Source organism: Bubalus bubalis, chromosome 2 (assembly GCF_019923935.1).
Source record: "Bubalus bubalis isolate 160015118507 breed Murrah chromosome 2, NDDB_SH_1, whole genome shotgun sequence".
Classification (NCBI taxonomy): Eukaryota; Metazoa; Chordata; class Mammalia; order Artiodactyla; family Bovidae; genus Bubalus; species Bubalus bubalis.
In genome coordinates, this window is record NC_059158.1 from 188,009,149 (window position 1) to 188,033,097 (window position 23,949).

A 23,949-nucleotide genomic window follows, 5' to 3' on the forward strand; every position below is an offset into this window, starting at 1 on the left:
ACAGCCACACATCTTGGCGCTGTTGGGGAATCGTCCACTTCGGCAGAATTCCAAGGACTGGGAAGGTGAATGTGGGTGTGCTGGGGGTGGCCCACCCCCTGAGGCCCAGTTTCAGCCGAGGGCCAGGGCTGGGCTGACGGGCAGCAGGCCTGCGTTCCAGTCCTCACTCGGCCACCAGCTGGCTGTGTGACCTTGGGCAGGCCCCTGCCCCTCTCTGAGCGTCCATCTGGACAAAGAGAGCAGCAGTCAGTGGAGAGCTGACCAGCGTGAATGCTGAGGCTGGGCTGGCCAGAGCCCCACCCTGGACGTGTCTCTGGCCGGGGGGCAAGCGGCCTGGGGTGGCACACTGCCCAGCCTGCCCGCGGGCCTCTGTCTCAGCCTGAAGGGGTGCCGTGGCTCCCCAGGCACCCTCCCCCGTGAGTCCGGCACCCCCGCTGCCCCCGGAGCGGTGGGCCACCAGCAGGGAGCCTCCGAGGCTATGACCCAGCGTCCTGCGTCAGGGTGAGTCACAGCCCTCCCTCCAGCCGGAGCCAGGCACCCCATGCTGGGAGGAAGAGAAAGGACCCCCCCCACCCCAGCCTGGGCCGCAGAGCACGGACGGGGCCTGGCTGCAGGCGCAAGGGCGAGGGCACATGGCGCACGGCGGGTCAGAGCTCCCCTCCAGAGCAGGCTCGGCGGCAGGCTGGGGGTGTGAGGCAGGCAGGGCATGGCGGCCTGGAGCAGCCCAGTCCGAGGGCCGTGCTGGGCTCCAGGACCAGCGCGTCTGTTGTGGTCACGCTGGCACCTTGTAGGCGCTTTGCATGCGTCCGCTGAACGGAGCTTCCTCAGCATTCCCGCTGCGTGAGGAAATGCCGCGCACCTGTGTTCACCATCACTCTATTTTTGCTCTAAGTACCTACCACGGCGTAGTCATCTTGCACACATTACCTCACGGGGCCTTACAGCAATCCCGTGAGGTAAGACTTCTACCCCAGTTAACAAGCAAAAACCCTGAGGCTCAGAGAAGGGAAGCAACGCAGTGGGTGTGAGCTGAGCCCACGTTCTCACCAGCTGTGGACACCCCTGGCCCGGGTCGCTCCCCATCAGGACTTTTCTCCGGAGAAGGCTCCAGGCCTGAGGAAAGAGGAGGCGGCAGTGCCCACCCCAGGCCCGGATCCTGCCTGGCAGCAGGCCCCGAGCCCCACCACACGGCCACCCCAGCTGCCTTCATCCCTCAGAGCCCTGCTGGGCGGGCACCAGGGAACCTGGCCTGCTCACTCGTAAAAGGGGCACCGTGCTACCCGCCCTGCCTGGCGCACACGGAGGTGTCAGGATGGATCGAGATGGAAGGAGGCGACAGTGAGCGCTCGGTGCCTGAGGGCTGTGTGGGACCGCGGGCTGGGGAGCTGGGGTGTCTGAGCACGACTGCGAGTGGCTAGAGTGTGTGAATGTGGGCGTGCGCGGCGGTGAGCGTGTGGGTGAAGCATATGTTCACACGTGCAACTGTACGCACGTGTACTCACGGGTGGGCATGTGAGAGGGTGAGTGTGAGTGACTAGAGGGGCCCCGGTCACCCGCCCTCACGCGGAGGGGAACGCAGGCCCTGACCCTGACCTACGGCTCACCATCCCCACCGTCTACAACCCCGGCCTGGCCCATCGACCCCCAGTGAGGGGCTGACGGGCAAAAGTCGCGGTCCCTCCCCGCGCAGGAGCCCTGGGCAAGGCGTGTGACCGCCTCTGTTTCTTCCCTGCAAAGCGGTTCACTGCCGGTCCTGCGCTCCGCCCGGCTGGCCGGACGCTGGAGCCTCCCCGCCCCCGCCGCCCGTCCCTGCCTTTCACCCCGCACCCCGGCGGCCGGAGGGCCCCGGGTCCCCACCGCAGCTCCGCCTCCGCGCTCAGCACCGCCCCCGCCGCGCGGCCACAGGTGCGCGGCCGCCGGGGCTCGGGCCCCGCCCGCGCTGACCGCGGCGGGGCGGTGCCAGGCTAGCGGGCGGCGCGATCCGGACGCCCGGGCGGCGGCGGGAGCCGCGGGCCCGACCCCTCCCCGCTCGTCCGCGCCGGCGCCGCGCGTGGGCCCCGCGCCCGCGGAGACATGAGCGCCCGGCGGCCCGGCCCCGCGGCCCCGTGATGGGCTCCTGCGTGTCGCGAGGTGAGGGGGCCCGGGCCGTGCTGGGGGAAGGGGCCCCGCGCCGGGGTCGCGCGCAGTCCCTCAGCCGCTCCGAGGGGCCTGGGCGGGTTTGGGGGAACCACCTGCCCTTCCCGGCGGCCGCACCCCACCGGCGCCCCGGGGACGCGGTGCCCCGCCTTCATCCACACCCCAGCAGGCGGCGGGAGCCGGGTCTAACCCTAACACCCCTACCTGGGGCGGGGGACACGGAGCGTCTGAGCGCCCCCCCGGCCTCTCCGGAGGGACTCGGGGCACTCGCGGCGCAAGCCGACCCCCGTTCCCACGCCCCCCAAGACGCAGGGCCCACCGCTGTCCGCGAACCCCACTCCCTGTCTTCAGACTGCCTGAACACCCACGGCAGGGGTTAGTGGGATGAACAGGGTCTAAAGAAGGCCCCCTCCCCTCCTGCCGGCGCCTCACCCCCCCCCCCCCAGCCTGGTCCGGGGACAGGTGGGGACAGGCAGGGACAGGCGGGGACAGGCGGCCGGGCCCCCAGGAAGCTGCGGCCTGTGTCTCCACCCGGATCTCTGCTGCCCGCCGGTGCCTGACCCCTGGCTGTCCTCGGGGTGGAGCAGGGAGCCCCCGGAGCTGCCCTGGGGGGCGGTGGGGTGGGCAGGGAAGGGGTGGGCAGGTGTGGGAGGCTGCGCCTGGTCCCTTCAACCCTGCAGCGGGAGCAGCTGGGCTGAGGTGAGGGGGGACAGACCCTGGCTCCCACTCTGCGGTATGAAGCCAAACCCACTGACCCCAGGCACGGCCTTGGGGGGCCGCCGCCTCATCATGCACCCCAGCCCTCCTCAGGTGTGGAGGGGTAACCAGGCATTGGGAAGGGGCTGGGCCGGCTCCAGGGGACCCGCCATGGGAGACAGTGGGGAAAGGGTGCTGCCTGGGCGCTCTGCTCACCAGGCCCCTGGGCTTCTGGTAAGCCGCTCAGGATGTCTCAGGAGGGTGGGATTGTGCGTGGGGGCAGGGCTGGGTGAGGTTCTTTCATTCATTCATTAAACTGACGTCAGCCTGACACCTACTGTGTGCCAGCCACTGTGTACACGCTGGGTGCCGAGAGGCGGTGAGCCCAGCACAGCGTCTGCTCTGAGGCCTCCAGCCTGGCCAGAGGGGAAGGTACTGTTTAGAGTGGAGAGTACTTAAGTTTCTTTAGAACCGGCAGGCTCTTGGTGTGTCTGCAGAAGCCCGGAAGGCTGGGCAGGCTCCTGGTGTTGGGGTCCTGGGGTTCCCTTTTCTGTGGCCCTCCCGCACACTCGGCTGTCCTGAGCCAGGTGCCGGAGGCCCGGCCCCAGGGGACTTGCCCGTTAGCCGCAGACCAGGGCGGTGCTGTCAGGACTGGGGTGGGGGCTCGAGTCCTCTGATGCCCCTGTAGCTGGTGCTGGGACCCTCTGCAGTGCCCTCTGTGTGAGGTCACCCTGAGGTCTCCACCCTTCCTGCAGTGGCTTGGGCTCCTCGTTGTGTATCCTGACCTTGTGCCCTCCTGAGGGGGTCTGCCCACTCCCAGTGCCAACATGCCCTCAGGCAAGTTGGATGCAGGTACAGAAAGTGTGAGCCATTACTCTGGTTCTGGGGGTCTGAACCCCTGAGTGGAGGCCACCTGCCCCTCTAGCTGTCACTGCTCCTCCCAGAGTACGCTTGGCTCACCAGGGAATGTTCCAGGCTCAGCTCGCCAGTGCGGGGTCTGTACTAGCACAGCCCCCATTTTACAGACAGGGAAACAGAGCCTGGGCTGCATGGTTAAGAAAGAGCAGAAGCGAGGCTTGAACGCGGTCATGCTGGCTTCGGAACCTGCGCCCTTGTTCTCTGTAATACACAGCCAGCCGTTGGACCCAGGGCTGGCCTGGCCCGCTCCTCTCCAGCCCCCGGCCTCTGGCTTCCAAGAGCCTCTGAGTCTCCACGTGCTAAGTCACTCAGTCGTGTCTGACTCTGTGCAACCCTACTGGCTGTAGCCCTCCAGGCTCCTCTGTCCACGGGATTCTCCAGGCAGGAACACTGGAGTGGGTAGCCATGCCCTCCTCCAGGGGATCTTCCCGACCCAGGAATTGAACCCGCGTCTCTTAATGTCTCCTGCATTGGCAGGCGGGTTCTTTACCACTGGCACCACCTGGGAAGCCCTGGGAGTCTCCACACCCGCCCCCATTGCTAACAACAGCCCCCCGTACTCCACGTACCAAACTCGCAGCCCAAAGCCAGGCCAGAGACTGCATCCTGCTGCTGCCCATAGACACCCAGAGCCCGCAGGCGACTGCCACTGCCCAGCCAAAGTCCAGGCTTCGGGCCACAGCTGAGAGAGCCACCCCGCCCAGCCCCGGGCAGCAGTTAGCCCCCTCAAGCAGGCCCGAGTGTGAACTTTGGAGCCGGCCAGCCTGCTCTGCCACCTCAGCAAGTTACTTAACCTGTGTATGTATCTCAGTGTTCTCATCTCTAAAATGGGAATAATACTGCTATGGATGTCTTAGGGGGACTGAAAGTGAAAGTGAGAGTCGCTCAGTTGTGTCCGACTCTTTGCAACCTCATGGACTGTAGCCCGCCAGGCTCTTCAGTCTATGGAGTTCTTCAGGCAAGAATACTGGAGTGGGTTGCCATTCCCTTCTCCAGTGATCTTCCCAACCTAGGGATTGAACCCAGGTCTCCTGCATTACAGGAGATTCTTTACCAGCTGAACCACCAGGGACACTAGGAGGGGATTAAATGACTTAATTCATGTAAAGCACTCAGACCACTACCTGGCATGTAGCAAGCCCTCTAAGTGCTGGCTGTCACTTTAGTTTTTAATTTTTATTATTACCCTTCTGTGCAGACAGCTAATCCAGACCCTCTTGGCTGGGACAGGGGAAGCTACAGGGGCTTTGAGCACCATCCCGCATTGTAGGAAAAGACACGCGTGAGGGGCTGAGGACGTGGGGAAAGTGATTGGGCCCAGATGGAGGCACCAAACGCCTTTCCTCAGAGCTGTTTTGTGTTGTCTTGAGTGCTTATCCTGAGCTGGCTGAGGCATCACTCTCCTGACCTTGTTAGACCCCATTCAACCCCGAAAGGGGGGTGTAGGGCTCAGAGATGGGAAGGGTCTTGGCTGAGGTCACACAGGCAGGACCCAGAGAGGCAGGATTTGAATCCAGGACTGCCTGATCTTGGAGCCTGAGCAAAGAACCCCTGCCTTTTGCTTTCTCGGGTCCCCACTTGGAGAGCGGTGCCGAGCAGGTGGCCTGTGCTTGAGACAGTCAACTCTGGAAAAACGCCCATGTTGGCATTCGGTTTGGCTTTGCCGCCACCCACGGTGACAGTCTGTACGGAGCGATCTGTGTCTGCCCGCCTCGCTCCAGCTCCAGGTCTCTCCGGGCCCATCTCCTGCCCCTGGGGCTGAAACTCTCTGCCTGCCCCTGCCGACTGCTCCAGACCACCCGTCACCCTCCTGGCCCCACCCTGGGTCCAGTGCCCTGGGAGCTGTGAGTTGTGAGACCGGGGAGTTCCTTCTGGAAGGTCAAGCATCTGATGATGCCTGGGAGGGGCTGCAAGCTCTAAGGGGCTGACCCGAGCACCCCCAGCACCCCCAGCGCTCTGACCCCTGACTGTGACCCCCATCCCCACCCGCAGTGCTCTGACCCCTGACTGTGACCCCCCCATCCCCCACCCCCAGTGCTCTGACCCCTGACTGTGACCCCCCCATCCCCCACCCCCAGTGCTCTGACCCCTGACTGTGACCCCCCATCCCCACCTCCAGTGCTCTGACCCCTGACTCTGCCCCCCCATCCCCAGCACCCCAGGCCCATGAGCAGAATCCCTCTGGGCACCATGGGGGGACTGAGGAAGGGGTGGATGGGGCCCTGCCCTTAGAGGCTCACAGTCTGAGGCGGAGACGCAACCTTGTCCTTGCAGCTTTGTCTCCGGGGGAGGCAGGACACACACACTGGGACAAACAGCCTGAGGAGCCGCTCAGGAGCTCAGCGCTGGCCAGCGGGCAGGGCACACGCTCTGGGGTTTGACTGGCCCAGGCTTCAGCCTCTTTCTGCCACTTACGAGTAGGTGCCCTGAACCTCTCTGAGCCTCAGTTTCCCCATATGTAAAATGGGTGTGAGTGAGTGAGTGAGTGAAGCTGTGCAGTTGTGTTTGACTCTTTGCGACCCCATGGACTGTAGCCTGCCAGGCTCCTCTGTCCGTGGAGATTCTCCAGGCAAGAATGCTGGAGTGGGGTGCCATTTCCTTCTCCAAGAGATATTCCCGACCCAGGAATCGAACCCGGGTCTGCTGCATTGTAGGCAGACAGTTTACTGTCTGAGCCACCAGGGAAGTAAATGGGCGTTCAGTTCAGTCGCTCAGTCATGTCTGACTCTTTGCGACCCCCTGAATCGCAGCACGCCAGGCCTCCCTGTCCATCACCAACTCCCGGAGTTCACTCAGACTCATGTCCATCGAGTCAGTGATGCCACCCAGCCATCTCATCCTCTGTCGTCCCCTTCTCCTCCTGCCCCCAATCCCTCCCAGCATCAGAGTCTTTTCCAATGAGTCAACTCTTCGCATGAGGTGGCCAAAGTACTGGAGTTTCAGCTTTAGCATCATTCCTTCCAAAGAACACCCAGGGCTGATCTCCTTTAGAATGGACTGGTTGGATGTCCTTGTAGTCCAAGGGACTCTCAAGAGTCTTCTCCAACACCACAGTTCAAAAGCATCAATTCTTCGGCGCTCAGCTTTCTTCACAGTCCAACTCTCACATCCATATATGACCACTGGAAAAACCATAGCCTTGACTAGATGGACCTTTGTTGGCAAAGTAATGTCTCTGCTTTTGAATATGCTATCTAGGTCATAACTTTCCTTCCAAGGGGTAAGCGTCTTTTAATTTCATGGCTGCAATCACCATCTGCAGTGATTTTGGAGCCCCCCAAAATAAAGTCTGACACTGTTTCCACATCTATTTCCCATAAAGTGATGGTACCAAATGCCATGATCTTAGTTTTCTGAATGTTGAGCTTAAAGCCAACTTTTTCACTCTCCTTTTTCACTTTCATCAAGAGGCTGTTTAGTTCCTCTTCACTTTCTGCCATAAGAGTGGTGTCATCTGCATATCTGAGGTTATTGATATTTCTCCTGGCAATCTTGATTCCAGCTTGTGCTTCTTCCAGCCCAGCGTTTCTCATGATGTACTCTGCATATAAGTTAAATAAGCAGGGTGACAATATACAGCCTTGATGTACTCCTTTTCCTATTTGGAACCAGTCTGTTGTTCCATGTCCAGTTCTAACTGTTGCTTCCTGACCTGCATACAGGTTTCTCAAGAGGCAGGCCAGGTGGTCTGGTATTCCCATCTCTTTCAGAATTTTCCACAGTTTATTGTGATCCACACAGTCAAAGGCTTTGGCATAGTCAATAAAGCAGAAATAGATGTTTTTCTGGAACTCTCTTGCTTTTTCGATGATCCAGCGGATGTTGGCAATTTGATCTCTGGTTCCTCTGCCTTTTCTAAACCAGCTTGAAACAGCTTGAAAACGGGCGTAATTTGTAGAGCTGTTGTTTGCCACTCTGACTCTCTCGTTTGGCACCTGGCTTGCAGGGTCTTAGTTCTCTGACCAGGGATTGAACCTGGGCCCCCAGCAGTGGAAGCACTGAGTCCTAACCTCTGGACCATCAGGGAATTCCCTGAAGGGTTGTTGTTAAGATAAAATGGGAGATAACGGATGGCAAGGCCTAGCAGAGGAAGTGTTCAGTCAACAGTGTAAGGAAATCACTGTACACCAGACTATGCCGAGTAGGGCTGCTGGTTAGGTAACGGCCTAATGCAGCTGAGGCTGATCTAGGCAGGCTGCTTGGAGGAGGTGAGGCTAGATCAGGGTGTTCAGAGAAGTTGGGCTCTTGTTGCGCAGGCACACCAGCCCGGGGAGTGAGGGGCCAGGATTCGTGCTCGGGGCAGGCCCCTGGGGGGAAGGCTGTGCCTGCCATGCTATCTCCAGGGCGGGGCTGGAGCCTGGCCCGCCCCTTGCACTCAGCCCTGGGGCCCCGAGACGCATGGGGGAGGCCCGAGACGGCCCAGGGAAAGCGTCACAAGGGCCTTCGGGCCTTGGTTGTGTCTCAGATCCTGCGTGTTTTCGAGAGGAGCCTCACCCTCTCTGGGCTGCTGGGCTGGAGCAGGGTGAAGCCTGGGACCACTGTGCCCCCCAGGGCATGGGCCCTGGGCAGACGGCAGGCACTGACTGATGGGCAGGGGCACCAAGGCCCAGCTCAGGGGCTGGAAGGCAGAGAGAGGAGTGCGGAGGGTTACGTGGCGGCCTCACCCCAGGCACGAGCGGAGAGGACCAGTGTGGGAGCTTTGCCGCAAAGGGTGAAGCATCGGGGGCAGCTGCCTGCGTGGCTGGACGCGGGCGGACTGAGGAGCCGGCATGGGAAGGCAGGGGGCACCTTGGCGTGCTGAGCAGCTCTGGTGGAGGCAGGGGATGGGGGGGATGGAAGGAGAGGATGGCGCCGCCCTGCAGGGCCAGAAGGCCCTGCTGCCACAGTGACCGGGCCTGTTCTGCGCCCGGCCCGTGGTGGAAGGGCAGTCAGAGAAGGGACCTCAGACTCTGGGTTCAGGGGAGTGGGCTGTGCACTGGGAAAGAGCAGGTGCCCCACGGCTCCCGTGGGAGAGGAAGACGCCCCCAGGAGCGCAGGCTGGGGGTTTCTGCAGGCTGTCCCCCAGCCCCCGCCTGCATGAAATGCTGTGTTTTTCCAGTTGCCTGTGGTGACGTGGCCTCTGGTCCCAGCTGGGCGAAGAGCAGCCTGTGATTTCCCTCGGGGCTGGTTCATTACCTGACGTCTCCATGGCAACCAGCCTGTGACATCACGGGGCCAGAGTCCTCAAGGGGAGAAGGCGGCTTTGGCAGAGGCGCCTGCACCCCTCCTGAGCTGGGGGGTAGGAAAGCTAAGGAGGGGCTGGGAGCAGGAGTCCAGGTCTGCACCACGTGGACAGATAGTCTTGTCCGAGTCCCATCTCCTCCAGGCTTCAGCATTACTTGCCATCTCCCCTCGTTTCCACTCTGTGGTCCCAGTTTCCGAGCAGCTTCTGGCAACGGGCAGGGGCCTGGAGGGAGCCCTGCACCCTCGGGAGTTCCCGGGGCAGCTGGTAGCTAGTGTCACCCGGCCTGAACATTGGAGGCCCTGGCTGGTGGGTGCAGGACCCTCAGAGGTCCTTTCAAACTTTTCTGACTGGACCCATAAGAATAAATGTGCTTTGTATTATAACCCAGGACACACACATAGAAAATCCTTACTGTATACACACGGGTGTCTTTGCAATTCAAAAGAGGCTTCACGAAATAAGGCTTAGCCTGATTGTGCAGTGAGTTCTGATATTTTTCTGTTCTACCCCATTCTGTTTCATTCTTTTAAAATACGACCTAGGAAATTGCTTGCTTGACCCACTGAAGGTTTCCACCTGCCCTCCGCCTGGTTTGAACACCAACTCTGAAGGGCCTGGAACATGGCGTCTGTACACTGGAAAGTCTGAGGGCCAGTGAGGCACAAGATCTGCCCAGAGTCACACGGCCAGAGCTGAGGGTAAGGAGCACAGTGCGTTGCACGCTCCGGGGGCACACGGCCCCATCCTCATGGCCCTGCACTGCCCCACTGCTCCTAGCGCCCGGGTCACTGAGCTCTGGATCCAGGGCTGGAGCTTCACCTGACTCCACTTCCCTTTTCTCCAGTCCCTGCCCCAGACGGTCTCACTGAACCGCCCCGACCTGCCAGCCCGTAACACCCTTTGGGCAGATCACAGAACCCTCTCGCCTCTTCTGGACATAAGTCCAGTCCATCCAGTTCAGATGACAGCTTTCCTCTCCCGTCCCATCTGACCCTCCCCTCATCCCCTGTGGCTGAGGCTTGTTCTTGTTTTGTTGCTAAATTGTATCTGACTCTTTGCGACCCCATGGACTGCAGCATGCCAGGCTTCCCTGTCCATCACAAACTCCCAGAGCTTGCTCAAACTCATGTCCATCGAGTCCGTGAGCCCATCCAACCATCTCATCCTCTGTCATCTCCTTCTCTTCCCACCTTCAATCTTTCCCAACATCAGAGTGTTTTCCAATGAGTCAGCTCTTTGCATCAGGTGGCCAAAGATTTGGAGTTTCAGCTTCAGCATCAGTCCTTCCAGTGAATATTCAAGACTGATTTCCTTGTATTCCAAGGGACTCTCAAGCGTGTTCTCCAGCACCACAGTTTGAAAGCATCAATTCTTTGGCGCTTGGCTGGCCGTACCCAAGGGTCATGGTCTGCTCTTTGCTCTGCTGGCCCCTGTCTCCTTTGGGTCCCATTCTCCTGCGGCATGCTGGAGTTGGGCACAAAAAACTTGAGAAAAAATGGGGCAGAGACCATTTTGTATTTGTATCTATCTGGAGCTCTAACAGTCTCCCTCGGCTACCCCTGGCTCACTGGTGACTCCTCTGTGTGGTTAGCACCCAAATGTTCATTCCTTCCTTCTTACATCGAATATTTAACGAGCACCTACAGTGTGCCAGGCCCTGGGCAGGTGCTAGGGCCATTGTGGCAAATAAAACAGAGTCTCAGCCCTCCCAGAGCGCGTGTTTTAGGGGAATCCATGAACAAGGAAACAGACACACGCTTTGTGGAGTGATGGGTGTAAAACAGGGTGAGGGGCTGGAGAGGCGTGGGTGTCCTGTTAAATGAGACAGTTGGGGAGGCCTCACTGAGGTTATAGCATCTGAGCAGAGACCTGGGCGGAGTGAGGCATGAACCGTGTGCATGGGGAGAGAGTCCCAGGTGGAGGAAAGAGCGGCCGGCTCACAGGATCTGATGCAGGAACGCCTGGAGTGAAGGGGCAGAGGAAGGCTGGGGGTGGGTGGTGGCCAGGGTCTCCCAGGTTAGCACGGGAGATTCTCCAAGCCCATGGCAGTGGAAGGGGGTGGGCCCATCATGGGAGATCTGATCTGGTCTGACCTCTTCATCCCCTGTTCAACTCGCTTTTCTCCCTACAGTGGTCCATCTTCCATCCTCTTGGGGCTGGGATCCCACTGCCTGCAAGTGGCCCTCTTAGGGGGCACCAGCAAGACACACCTGGCCCCTCTGTGTCTGCCTGAGCTGTGACAACACAAACCTTGCCTTACTGGAGGTGGGAGGGCAGGCTGCCCCTGCCCCAGTCATGGACATCCAAGCAGGGAGGGGTGAAGTGGGCAGATGTGGTGGCCTCTCCTCTGCAGGCTTCCCAGATCTCTGCAAGTGTGTCCCTGACATCCCCTCATTCAGCCTGTGGGGAGAAACGGGTAGAGTCAGAAGACGCTTGCTCCTTGTGGTGGGGGGGCAGGAACTATGACAAACCTACACAGCATATTCAAAAGCAGAGATAATCACTTTGCCGACGAAGGTCCGTACAGTCAAAGCTATGGTTTTTCCAGTAGTCATGTATGGGTGTGATTTTCATTCTTTATGTGATTCTCCATAAAGAATGTGCAGTGCCAAAGAATTGATGCTTTCAAACTGTGGTGTTGAAGACTCCTGAGAGTCCCTTGGCAGCAAGGAGATCAAATCAGTACATCCTAAAGGAAATCAGTCCTCAATATTCATTGGAAAACTGATGCCGAAGCTGAAGCTCCAATGCTTTGGCCACCTGATGTGACGAGCTGACTCCTTGGAAAAGACTCTGATGCTGGGAAAGATTGAAGGCAGGAGGAGAAGGGGATGACAGAGGATGAGACAGTTGGGTGGCATCACCGACTCAATGGACATGAGCTTGAGCAAACTCTGGGAGACAGTGAAGGACAGGGAAGCCTGGTGTGTTGCAGTCCATGGGGTCCGAAGGAGTTGGACACGACTGAGTGACTGAACAACAAGAGTCAGAAGGGGGTTGACGGCTGGGGCGGCAGAGCTGGTTTCAGCTGCTTTGAAGAGGGTGTTCGCTCCCCCCACTCCACGTCCACCCTCTGAGTGGTTTTCTTCAAAATCGGGGCCCTGAAAGCCTCCTGGGTCTTAGCTTTGGATCCTAGTAGACAATTCCTGAGGAACGAGAACCACCTCCCTCAGTTGCCCGTTTTACAGATACGGAAGTGGAGGCTAGGAGAGGTGAAGTCACTTGTTCAGGGCCCACGGGAATAAAGGGATTTGAACTGGACAGTCTGGCACCAGAGCCTCAGCCAGCTGTCTTCAGGGCAGTTCCTCGGGAGCCGACCCTGAAACTGGGATTTGGGTGCGACTGGAATGTGAAGGGAACCTTCCAGACGAAACCAGTGCAGAAGTGGAGAGAGCGGGGCGGAGGAGACGTAGCCAGGAGAGGTGTCCGTTGTCTTGCAGGGGTGGTTTCAGCCTGATCCCACCGGGGACTCGGATGAGAGTGAAGCTCAGAGTTTTCCCACCCGGAATAAAGTACGTGGGGCCCTGCCCCTCCAGTCACGGGCGAGGGCCGCTCCGCTGGGAGCAGCATTGCTTCTTGGCTAGTTTCAGCCCAGTTGCCCTTGGGCAGCCGTCTAGGAAGAGCCTCAGGAGCTGCCTGGTGGAAGCCCAACCCGCGGGGCGGGGACTGTGGGCGACAGAAGCAGATGGGGGTCCATGGGGCCTGGGGGGGCTGGGTGGGGCACCCGCAGCCTCCCCTGCCTGCTTTCCCTCCTCGTTAACCCCGATCTCTGAGTCTCCAGTTCTGCCCACTCTCCTCCGCCCAGCCCTGCCTTTGGGGTTGCCTGGCGCCTCCCATCTCCAGCCTCAGACCCTCTCTGGCCTCCGCCTCCTCCAGGAAGCCGCGTCTGTGTCCACGCCATCCGTTCGTCTGCTTCTGTCCAGGCGGCTCCCAGCCAGAAAGGGTGATGGGAGTCAGTGCCCAGGGCAGGACAGTGGAGGCCCGGACAAGCGTCCTACAGAGGCTCCCCTCCCGGCATCGCCCCAGACGCTCCTTCCAGACTCCATGGCTTGGCTCAAGCCCCGCCCGCCTCACCCCCTCCCCGCCCTCCTCACCCCCCTCCCCTCCCCACCTCACCCCCTCCCCTCCCCACTTAACCCCCTCCCTTCCCCCCCTCACCCCACCCTCCCTACCATCCCTCCCCGCCCTCCTCACCCCTTCCCCTCCCCACCTCACCCCTCCCCTCCCCCCAATCCCTCCCTGCCCACCTCACCCCTCCCCGCTCGCCTCACCCCCTCCCCACCATCCCTCCCTGCCCGCCTCACCCCTCCCCTCCCCACCATCCCTCCCCACTCGCCTCAATCCCTCCCCACTTGCCTCAACACCTCCCCGCCCGCCTCACCCCCCCCTCCCCACCATACCCCTCCCCTCCCCACCATCCCTGCGCCCACCCAAACCGTCCACCTCCAGACACCCCCTCCTGGCCAGCTGCCCCATCAGCGCTCCCATGCAGCCCCTAGTCCCCACCGAAAATCATCACAACTCCTCCTGTGCTTTGCGAGAGGAAGAACCTCGGCATCAGATCCTCAGGGTTCAGGTCCTGACCGCCCGTGGAGGGCCGTGTGCCTGGGGCTCTGACCCCCCCCACCTGCCCTGGGTTTCCTCACCTGCCAGGCTGACCACGGAGCCCCCTCTCTAGGTCATGGTGAGGACTCTGCGACCACGCCCGGACAGGAGGGTGAAGAGAACAGCAGTCGGCGGGTGCTGGCGTTCCTGCCGCTCAGCCTTGGGTTTGAGTGAGGGGCTTTGCAGGGCTTCCTGCATGTAACTGTGAGCTCCCTGAGGGCAGGGACAGAGTTGATCCCACCTCGGTCCCCAGGTGCCTGCACAGTGTAGACGTCCAGGAGATGGGTGCTCAGTGGCTGAAGGAATAAATGGCTACATGGGTGAATGAATGAATGATCAGTCTACAGCTCTTCATATAACTGGACTTTTCTGGATACCCAGACCTCAGCTCTGAGCAGCTCTCAGAGCTTGTGAGTTCTGGGTTAACAGTCTGTCTCACTTACTAGAATGTCAGCTCCACGAGGGCAGAGAAATCATCTCTGTCTTTTTTTTTTTTTTTGGATCATGCTGCACAACATACGGGATCTTAGTTTCCCAGCCAGGGATCAAACCCACGCCCCTTGCAGTGGAAGTGCAGTTTTAACCACCAGACCACCAGTGAAAGAAAGTAAAAGTGAAGTCGCTCAGTCGTGTCCAACTCTTTGTGACCCCATGCACTGTAGCCCACCAGGCTCCTCAGTTCATGGAATTCTCCAGGCAAGAATACTGGAGTGGGTAGCCGTTCCGTTTTCCAGGGGATCTTCCTGACCTCAGGATCGAGCCCAGGTCTCCCACATTGTGGGAAGATTCTTTGCCATCTCAGTTGCTGGGGAAGCCCAGGCTTCACCACTGTGTCCCTAGTACTCAGAACAGTGGCGGCACATAGTAGTTGCTCAACTAATACCGTTCAGTTAATAGAAGAGTAAGTAGCACATTAATCGGATAAAGTGTTCCCTGTCATCCTGGGGAACTGGAGGATTCCTCTTGGTTAGACCAAGGATTTAGTCCAGCAATTCTAGTTGCTTGGTTCAAGGTGTTCACTCCCTCAGCAATGACTGTGAACCTAGTATGTGGTAGGCCCTGATGATTCGTCAGTGGCGGGCTGATCTGGCCCTCCCACACGTAAGTACTTTTACCAGACAGTAGACGTCATCCCCCAGGTATTTACAGAGCACCTATTAAATGCAGGTGCTGTGGACGCAGAGCCCCAAGCAGAGCTGCCATGGGCTCCACCCTCGCGGCACTCACATTTGTTGTGGGGGGAGAGGCTGGACACTTAAATAAACACAAATATCGGGGTGATGACTGTGGGGGGGTGACTGGTGGCCGACATGGCAACAGGGAGGTGGCCAGGGACGGCCTCTCTTGAGCTGAGCGCTGGATGATGAGGTTCCAGAGGATCTGGGGAACGAGTGTTCCAGGCACGGGGGGGACAGCAAGGATGAAGAGCAGGCCTGGCCATTTGAGGAGCAGCACGGAGCGGAGTGCCGAGGACAGTGAGCGCGGGCGTGGGCCGGGGACTGTGGTCAGAGTGGGCCGGCTGGAGGCCCCCAGGCTGCGAGGCTGGAGCTGGCTTTGACCCTAAAGGTGATGGAAGGGAGGGAGCCGGGCAGATGGAGACAGCCTGACCGGGTGTGACGTCTGTGCTGCTGGTGGAGAATGGATGGTCAGCAGGGGAGGGAGGAGGAAGGCGACAGCTCTTGCGGGGCAAAGCGAGAGGCAGCAGTGCTGATGGAGAGGGCTAACTCTGGGGCAGAGGCCAGAGAGAGGGCCCAGGGGGCTTGCTGGGTGATGGATGGGCTTGGTGGAAAGAGTTGGGGAAGCAGGACTCCAAGAAAGTGCCTGGGTTTTTCATTGGGATAGCTGGGTGGACCATCGCATCATTTTCTAAAGCTGGGGAAGGAAAGGAAGATGGATTGTGGCTCACAAATTCCATTTTGCCTGCGTTTGCTTGACATGCTTAGTGGGCAACCATGTAGGGAGCTGGAAATTCAGTCAAGAGCTCCAGCAAAGTCGGGGCTGGAGGCATAAATGTGGGTGTCAGCTGCAGGGGTGAGACCTCCTGGCAGAGGGGAGAAGGGAGGTGAGAAGGGGCCTGGAATGAGCGGTGGGTCGGCTCCGGGGTTGAGCAGAGGAGGAGGAAGAGGAGCGGCCGTGGAGGTGGGGGGTCAGGAGAGGGTGTGGCTGGAGGGGGGGCACACTCGTGCCTGCTGGGGGGCCGCCTAGGACGGGCCAGAGGTTCCCTCTGAGCTTTCTGGCCACTTGCCAAGGGCTGTCTCAAGGAAGGCTGGTTGGAACCGGTGCAGGAGAACAGGAGAAGACGGGGAGTAGAGGCTGGAGACAGCTCTAAGTTGGGGGCAGAGGCTTAAGCAAGGAGCGGAGGGACAGGGGTTGGGAGAATGTCTTCCAAGGGTGGAGAGGCTTGGGTTGCCAGGACGGGAGGGGCTGGGGGCCAGCCCAGTGCTGAGGGGACCCCACGCAGCAGGAGACAGGAGAGGCGATGCCAGCAAGAGCCCTTGAGCCCAGAGGCAGCGCAGCCACACCGGTGGGCCGACTCTGGGGAGAGAGACTCGGACAACATGGGAAGAGAGAGCACGGGGCCCCGGAGGAGAGCAGGCACAAGACCCCAGTGGACGGGCTGGGCTTGGACTGGGCGGACGGTTCTTCCTTTGTCACAAGAGGGAAAGTGGACGGTGTGGCATGCGGGCGGGGCAGTAATTTGAGGCAGAGAGAATGGGTGATACCTGCCGAAGGCCCCTGGATTGCACTGAGAGCCGGAGAGGAGCCGGCAGTAGGGTGCAGGGACCCACAGGGGTGTCAGTGTGAAAGTTCGAGAAGGGAAGAGGAGCAAGTGGTCAGCCTCACAGGATGCAAACTCTCAGGAATCAGAGACACGTAGAGGGATCCCTGGGTAGACCGGTGGGCACCAATTTAACTTGACACCCGTGACTTCCCCCGGCAGCCAGCAGCTCTGAGGGTCCCCACAAAGCGGGCGGAGGGTTAGGCCAAAACAGGGTTAAGAGAGGCGAGTCAAGGACATCTGCAGAGGAGACCTTTAAGGATATGCCAAGGAGTCTAGGTGGGGCACAGAGGGAAGCGGGGACATGAGTGTCTTACAAAAGACAGGCGAACAAACGGATTGGAGGTCTCCGTGAGGTCAAGGAGTTGCGGGAGTGTGAGGACTAGAGGTAGTAAAAATGGAGTAACGAGGAGAGGGCAGGCAAATCCCACTGGTGGGATCTGGCTGGACTCCTCACCTGCTGTGGGCCTGAGTCTGTGTTCTTTTTCTTTTTTTAAATTTTGTTTACTTGGCTGTGTCGGGTCTTACTTGCGGCACGCGGGATCTTTTGCTGCACTGCGCCAGCTTAGTTACTCCAGGGTGTGTGGGATCTTAGTTCTGTTATCAGGGATTGAACCTACATCCCCTGCATGGCAAGGCAGATTCTTAACCACTGGACCACCAGGGAAGTCCCTGAGTCTGTCTTCGATGAAATGATGTAATAATAAAGTAACGCCATCTCTCTGAACTGGCTTGTAATCAAGAGAGCTCTGGGCTCGTGTCTTCCTTTTTTCCAGATTTGCTCACAAGTGCCCACAAGGACTGCCCCATGCCCCAGGGCACGGCCCCCCTGAACCCAGACTTGCCCTCCATCGTGGCTCCAGACCATGTCACTGGCAAGGTAACTGGTCATGCTTCGTCCCCCTGGTTCCTGGGCTGTGCCCTGGAAGCAGAAACTGTTTCAGCCTCCTTCTCTCCCCGCTGGGCCTGGCTCCTTCCTGCAGGGTCAGGCCACCCAGGGTTGTATTCAGCTGATGAAGCTCTGAATGGAGCGGGGCATCCAGGCCCTGAACCTGGTCTATATAGATAAGAGTCCCATCATGAAGGGTCTCCCACCCAGATTCACTCAGTCCTGCAGAAAAGATATTGTTACGAGCCCACGACTCCTTGGCCGCCTGCACTGCAGGCTGGGGAGTAAAGGAATGAGTCCTCAGTTCAGACAGATCAAGCCGAACTTGTTAGGGGCCTCAAATCTGGTGCACAATTTTGACTTTTGCCCCAGAAGCTGTGGCCTGAACTGACAAGTTGATATATATATCACAAATCTATATATATGATATGTATATCATAAACAAGTGTGTACACACACACACACACACACACACACGATTGCCAAGTGGCGCTAGTGGTAAGGAACCTGCTTGCCAATACAAGTAGACGTAAGAGGCGTGGGTTTGATTCCTGGGTCTGGAAGATCCCCTGGAGAAGGGCATGGCGACCCACTCCGGTCAGTACTCTTGCCTAAAGAATCCCATGGACAGTGGAGCCTGGTGGGCTACAGTCCATAGGGTTGCAAAGAGTCAGACATGACTGAAGCTACTTAGCACGTAATTATGTTGTTTAATCTGTAAGTCATATCTGACTCTTTTTGACACCATGGACCAGAACACCAGGACCCACGGTTCCTCCACCCGTGGGATTGCCCAGGCAAGAATACTGGAGTGGGTTGCCATGCCCTCCTTCAAGGGATCTTCCTGACCCAGTGATTGAACCCGCATCTCCACTGGCAGGCGGATTCTTTACCACTGAGCCACCTGGGAAGCTCAGTGGTAAAGAACTGGTGTGTGTGTGTGTGTACATATGTATATATAGAGAGAGCCCACACACCACGTGCTCAGTGTTGTGCCGGCACTTTGCCTACATTATGGCGTTTACGCTTCCCCACAGCCTGTGGGATGAACGGCACTGTCCCATCTTACAGAGGTGCACAGTAAGGCTCTGGGATGTGAGGTGACTAGTCCAGGGATGTCCAGGAGAAACGGCAGAGTCACAGTCTGAGCCCAGGCCTGCTTGGTCCCCCACGCCCGCTGTCTCTCCTGCAGAGTCATGGTCGCCCCGTACCCACCCGCTTCTCTCTGCATGCCAGGGGACAGGAGGGCATGCCCCAGGAGCAGGCAGACCCCTGCTCTGTCAGGGAGCACCGCCCCCTGGGGCTGCAGGAGCTGTGCCCTCTGCCGGCACAGCGTGCCCGGCCCAGCCTGTTCCTTTTTCCCCTCTTGTTGCAGGACAAACGGATGGATTTCTGTTGGGATCCTTGGCAGGTGAGTGCTCTCGCCCCTCCCGCAGTCTGGCCAGCCCCAGCTTGGGCACACAGCGCTGCCAGCCCTGGGGGGGTCTGATGGACACAGGGCTGGGGAAGGTCCTGTGGGGGTTGGCAGGACTGCCCAGGACCTGGGGAGGGTGGGTAGTGGGGTGGGAGGGGTGGGGAGTCATCTTGCCCATCTACCCCCTTGCTCACCCCGCTCCACTTCCTACAGAGGTGCTTCCAGACCACCAATGGCTACCTGTCCGACTCCAGGTCCTGCTCCAGCAACTACAGCGTGGCAGCCCTGGCCACCTCGTCCCTCGTGGGTGAGCTCTGGCTGCCCCCTCCTGCCCTGGGAATCTGCACAGCGTCCCCTAGCCACTGGCGGTGGGAAGGTCAGGGCAGAATTGCAGCTGGAGGGACTGCAGCCCTGTTGGACGCAAGAGTTTTCTAAGCGCCCCGCTCCGTGCGGGACTCTGCAGGACTTGGGGGTTCCTGCCCCTCGGGGGGGTTCAGTTGCTGGGTTCTCCTGAAGTTCTGGGTGTCTCCCCGGTGGTCTCCCTGCCTCTCTGCAGCACATAAAGCAGCCAACGTGTGATGGGTCCCCTAGAAGCAGAGCCGAGAGGGGCGCTGCGCCGGGGATTCACAGAGGGGTTGTTCTCGAATGAACCCTTCGGGGAGCGAGGCGGGCAGGGCAGGGGCGGGGCTCGGGGCGGGGCTCGGCGGAGGGCTGCTTGCAGGTCTCCTCTCTCCCAGCCTGACCCACAGAACCCGCGGCTCCGAGGCCGTGGCTGATTTCACACGGCTCCTCCTTCCGTCAGTGTCGGCTGCCACTCGGGAGGACTCCCAGCTTCCGGGCCTCTCTGGGTGAGGCAGTTCCCGTCAACCAAGGGCAAGGCTCCCGAGGGTGCAGGTGTGAGCACAGGTGTGAGCACAGGTGTGCTCCCGCGGTGCCCGCAGCAGCAGGGGGTGGTCGCCCCGGCGCGGGGCCTTCCGGGCTCTGCTCAGCCGGCTCTGCTCACAGGCTGCTACATCCTCAGCCCCTCGCAGCCCCCCCGAAGCTGCCCCCTATTTCCTCCACCCGAAATCCCTTCCCTCCGCCTCACCTGCCCCTCGGGGGCTACTGAACCACCCCCTTCAGAAACGTCCTCCAGTTGCCAGCGCTCCCCAACCTGGGGGCCTCCACCTTCTTTCCTACCTTCATCTTTCCCATTCTCCCAGAGTTTTGTCTCAGCTTCCTTCATGGATGCCTTCCTTCCTTCTTTCCTTTCTTTTTCTAAAGCAAGTCAACATTAGCTTTTTTTGAATTATTATTTTTAATTATGTATCTGTCTATCTGTTTGGCTGTGCCAGTTCTTAGTTGGGTCGTGAGGAAGCTCAGCTGTTGCATGTGAGATCTAGTTCCCTGACTGGGGATTGAACCTGGACCCCCTGCATTGGGAACGTGGAGTCGTAGCCACTGGACCACCAGGGAAGTCGCCCTTCTTTCTTAAATATTGCTTTTCCTCATGTCCTGCTTTCTGGGACCAGTGATCCGCAGATCTTTGTTCTCAGCCTGGGTTCGAGAAGATACTGGGGATCGTCCTTGACAACGTGTTGTCCATCAGCCTGCTCATCCAGCTGGCCTGCTCCTGAGAGCCCCCCAAGCCCTGCTCCCCATCTCCTCACCCTGTCCGGTCCCTCTTTGACCCCCTTCAGTGGCCCCTAAGGCCCACCCTTGGCCCCAAGTCCTCCAGGGAGGACATTCTTCCTCAACGGCGGGCACGCCCTGTGCTGCTCTCCTGCTCGTCACCGAGCCGTCGCCGTAAGGACAGGGCTGGTCCGCCCCAGTCTGGACTGTGTTGAGCTTCCCAGACTCTTGTGCCACCCTGTTCCCAGGGTTGCCCTGTGGGTTGCCCCCTGGTGGTCCTGGAGCCACGCCAGACTCCTCTATGCCTTTATTCTCTTCTCATCTCTGAAATAGCCTCCAGCCTTGCCTCTTTTTATCCAACCCAAACTGCCTTCAAAGGCTGCCTCCAGCCCACCTCTCCCAGGAAGCTGTCCCTGCCTGCTGCAGGCCTCGCCCTGGGAAGAGCAAGCAGTGTCTAGGCACAGAAGATGCTGTCCCCTAGCTTGTTAACTGCTGGAGGAAGGGACAGCTGGTGGGTCTTGAAGGATCCACGAGTGAATCTCCTTGAGCAAATGGGTGTGAACTTGGTCAGAAGAGAGCAAGGGGTGTGGCAGGTCTGGAGAAGAAGGGCCAGGTGGGCGGGAGCACTGCCTAGGAGCAGACCGCTGGGAGGACGTGGGGCCTGCAGGTGGGTGGGGAACGTCTGTGCAAGGGGACCTCGGGGTTTGGGAGGGTGTGGGCAGGCGGGGCGTGAGGAGCGGGGAGGGTACGGGCACTGCGGGTGGGACTCTGAGGACACGGCTCTGGAGGGACATGGGGTACAGGGCACTGGACCGGCTGGAGGTTCTGGGAGGGCTGGGGCTGGCTCAGCCGCCCTCAATCTCCGCAGGAGTGGTGCAGAGCATCAAGGACCACATCACAAAGCCCACGGCCATGGCCCGCGGCCGGGTGGCCCACCTCATCGAGTGGAAGGGCTGGAGCGTGCAGCGGGCGGGCTGGGAGCTGCCCCCGGCCGCAGACGAGGAGCCTTACTGCCGCCTCCCGGATGAGCTTCGCGAGGCCCGCTTTGCCGCAGGTCAGCAGGGGCGGGGGCTGGGGGATGGACTGGCCGGGTCTGGTCTTGAGAGGCCCTGGGGTACCCCCTGTGTGTTGTCGGGGCGTGCTCAGTCGCTTCAGTCATGTCCAGCTCTCTGTGACCCCATGGACTGTAGCCCGTCAGGCTCCTCTGTCCATGGGATTTTCCAGGCAAGAATACTGAGTGGGTTGCCATTTCCTTCTCCAGGGGATCTTTCCGACCCAGGGTTTGAACCTGCATCTCTTATGTCTCCTGCATTGGCAGATGGGGTCTTTACCACTGGTCTGAGCAGGGAATTACAGTGCTGAGTGTGGGGGCATTGATGGGAAGTCCGATCCCCTGGGCCATGGATGGGCAGCCTCGAGAGCCAGCATGTGGTGCCCACCCACCCATACCCTCTGCGCCCCTGCTGAGCTGGGTCCATCCCCACAGGGGTTGCTGAGCAGTTTGCCATCACGGAGGCCACACTGAGCGTCTGGTCCTCGTTGGACGATGGAGAGCTGGGCCTGGAGAGCGGCCCCGCGGACATCCTGCAGCTCCAGGGTACGGCCTGGGGGCCGGGGTGGGATGCCGCAGAGCCGGCGTGCAGGCCTGCTCTGCTACCTGTGCCCTGGGACCTCAGAGAAGCCCCCCGACCCTCAGCCTTAGGTTTTCTTCATCTGAAAAAGGGGGCTGGTGATCCTTGCCCTGCCCATTGCCCTGGAGCGCCATGAGCATAAAGGGGATGACAGATAGAGAGGTAGGCTATAGGTCAGATGAGGGACGGAGAGATGACAGTAAGTAGGTGGCAGACAACGTGCATCAGGTGCTCACTGTGCCAGGCACTTTACACATGTTATTTCGATTTATCCTGTGATACTCTGAGAAGCAGAGCGGCTATTATCTCCATTTCACAAATAGGGGAAACTGAGGCATCAGGAGACTTGCCTCAGACACTTCCCTGGTGGTTAAAACTCTGCGTTTTCACTACAGGGGACATGGCTTTGACCCCTGGTTTGGGAACGAAGGCCCTGAATGCTGCATGGTGCAGCCAAAAGGAGACTGGCCTCAGACTGTGCTGTGTGCTAGTCGCTCAGTCGTGTCCGACTCTATGTGACCCCATGGACTGTAGCCCTCCAGGCTCCTCTGTCCATGGGATTCTCTAGGCAAGATTACTAGAGTGGGTTGTCATGCCCTCCTCCAGGGGATCTTCCCAACCCAGGGATGGAACCCGGGTCTCCCACACTGCAGGCGGTTCTTTCCAGCTGAGACACCAGGGAAGCCTCAGATTACACACGCTGAAAGCATCAGGATCTGAACCTCAACCTCAGGCACCATCAGTCACCTTTGTAGATACCCCATTACCCCTGAGGGCTTCCTGGGTGGAGCTCGCAAACCCACTGTGTGCTCCTCCTCCTGACATGAGCAAGGGGAGGGGCTGAGGCCTGGGGAGAGCACTGGTCAGCCCAGTTCTCAGAGCACAGAAGGATTTGAGGCCAGCAGGCTGGCTCCAGAGTCTGTTGTTAACCATGCCGCTCACTGCCACCACCACGCCATCACCCAGGGAGAAACAGGCTCAGAGGGTCAGTGACATGACCGAGGCCACACAGCTTGGTGCTGATAAAGCAGGATTCCGAGGCAGGTCCTCTGCCGCTGGCCCCCACCTCCTACCCTGGGGAAGGCGAGGGGCAGGGCCTTCCCAGCTCCATCCTCACCCCCACCCCCCGTTGCTTTTGCAGACCTGGGGAGTGTCTACCTTCAGGACAGCCTTCTGAGTGTCCGCTCGCAGGACGACAGTCTTCTGGCCTTCTCCTCCCCCGACGGCTGGCCCTCCCCTGACGAGCCCCCCAGCCCCGGATGGTAGCTCTGGCCGCGGCTCCCAGGGGCCCTGGGCCTGAGGCGGGGCCGGACCGCAGGGCCCCCTCCGCTCCGGGGACGGCGGCCTGCCCTCTGAGGAGGAGGACGAGGTGTTCTACAACTGAGGAGGGCCAGGCCGCTCCCGCTGTGGCCCAGCAGGCAGCCCAGAGCCATCAGGACCCAGGGCGCTGGGTGGGCGTTTTGTGACCCCTCGGGGTAGGCGCGGGGTTGGGGCGGCACTCCTGTGGAGTGTGCCTCCTGGACATCCCCTGCCTCCCCCATGGGAGCCGTGATCCCCTTCCCCCTCTCTACCTGGCTCAGGAGGGCGCCTTCCCTGAAGGGTGTCTGCCATGGGCAGGCTCGAGGACTCTCAGCAGACACCCGGGCAGACTGCCCAGAGGAGCCTACAGCTACGCAAGGGCGTGGGGACCCCGCTCAGCCCCAGGCTCAGCCCTCCGCCCTCTGCCTGTGCTCTGGCCCCATCAGAGGCGGCGGCCCCTCGGGGTGCTGACCCCTGCTTCTCGGGGCGCTGACCCCTGCTGCTCAGCGCTCTTCACGGGACTCTGTCTCGGGGTGTTTGTTGGCCCCTCACTCTCCAGATCCACTCCCTGGGGCCCTGCTTCCCCTCCTCACACCCCCTTCCACCTCCAGGAAGGTTCTCAGCAGACATTAAAGTGGTGGATTCTCCATGGATGACCTTGGCCTGGTCTCTGCAGGGGATGGCATGTCCTTCGGCTCCCAGCTCGCGGGAGAGGGCCCTGACCCCTCAACACAAAGACTACCGGTC

At 59.9% G+C, this 23,949-nt stretch overlaps 1 protein-coding gene and 1 non-coding gene across 2 annotated transcripts; one reads left to right on the plus strand and one right to left on the minus strand.

Moving 5' to 3' along the window:
- The first annotated feature begins 1,971 nt into the window (after window positions 1-1,971).
- FAM131C (family with sequence similarity 131 member C) lies at window positions 1,972-23,855 on the plus strand. Its single transcript, XM_025278906.2, has 7 exons — window positions 1,972-2,130; window positions 17,135-17,238; window positions 18,623-18,658; window positions 18,875-18,968; window positions 21,141-21,326; window positions 21,759-21,869; window positions 23,045-23,855. Exons 1-7 carry the CDS (start codon window positions 2,109-2,111, stop codon window positions 23,167-23,169), a joined length of 678 nt encoding a protein of 225 aa, XP_025134691.1. The 5' UTR covers window positions 1,972-2,108; the 3' UTR covers window positions 23,170-23,855.
- Window positions 7,705-7,777, minus strand: TRNAG-UCC. The gene has a single exon. It is a non-coding gene; the product is annotated as a tRNA-Gly (tRNA).
- Window positions 23,856-23,949: the final 94 nt, after the last annotated feature.

Bases quoted from the DNA above. Each gene is read 5' to 3' on its own strand.
- FAM131C (XM_025278906.2), top strand. From the start codon at position 2,109: ATGGGCTCCTGCGTGTCGCGAG. The intron at 2,131-17,134 runs GTGAGGGGGCCC...CCTTTTTTCCAG, and splicing joins GGGCTCCTGCGTGTCGCGAG to ATTTGCTCACAAGTGCCCAC. The intron at 21,327-21,758 runs GTCAGCAGGGGC...CCATCCCCACAG, and splicing joins CGAGGCCCGCTTTGCCGCAG to GGGTTGCTGAGCAGTTTGCC.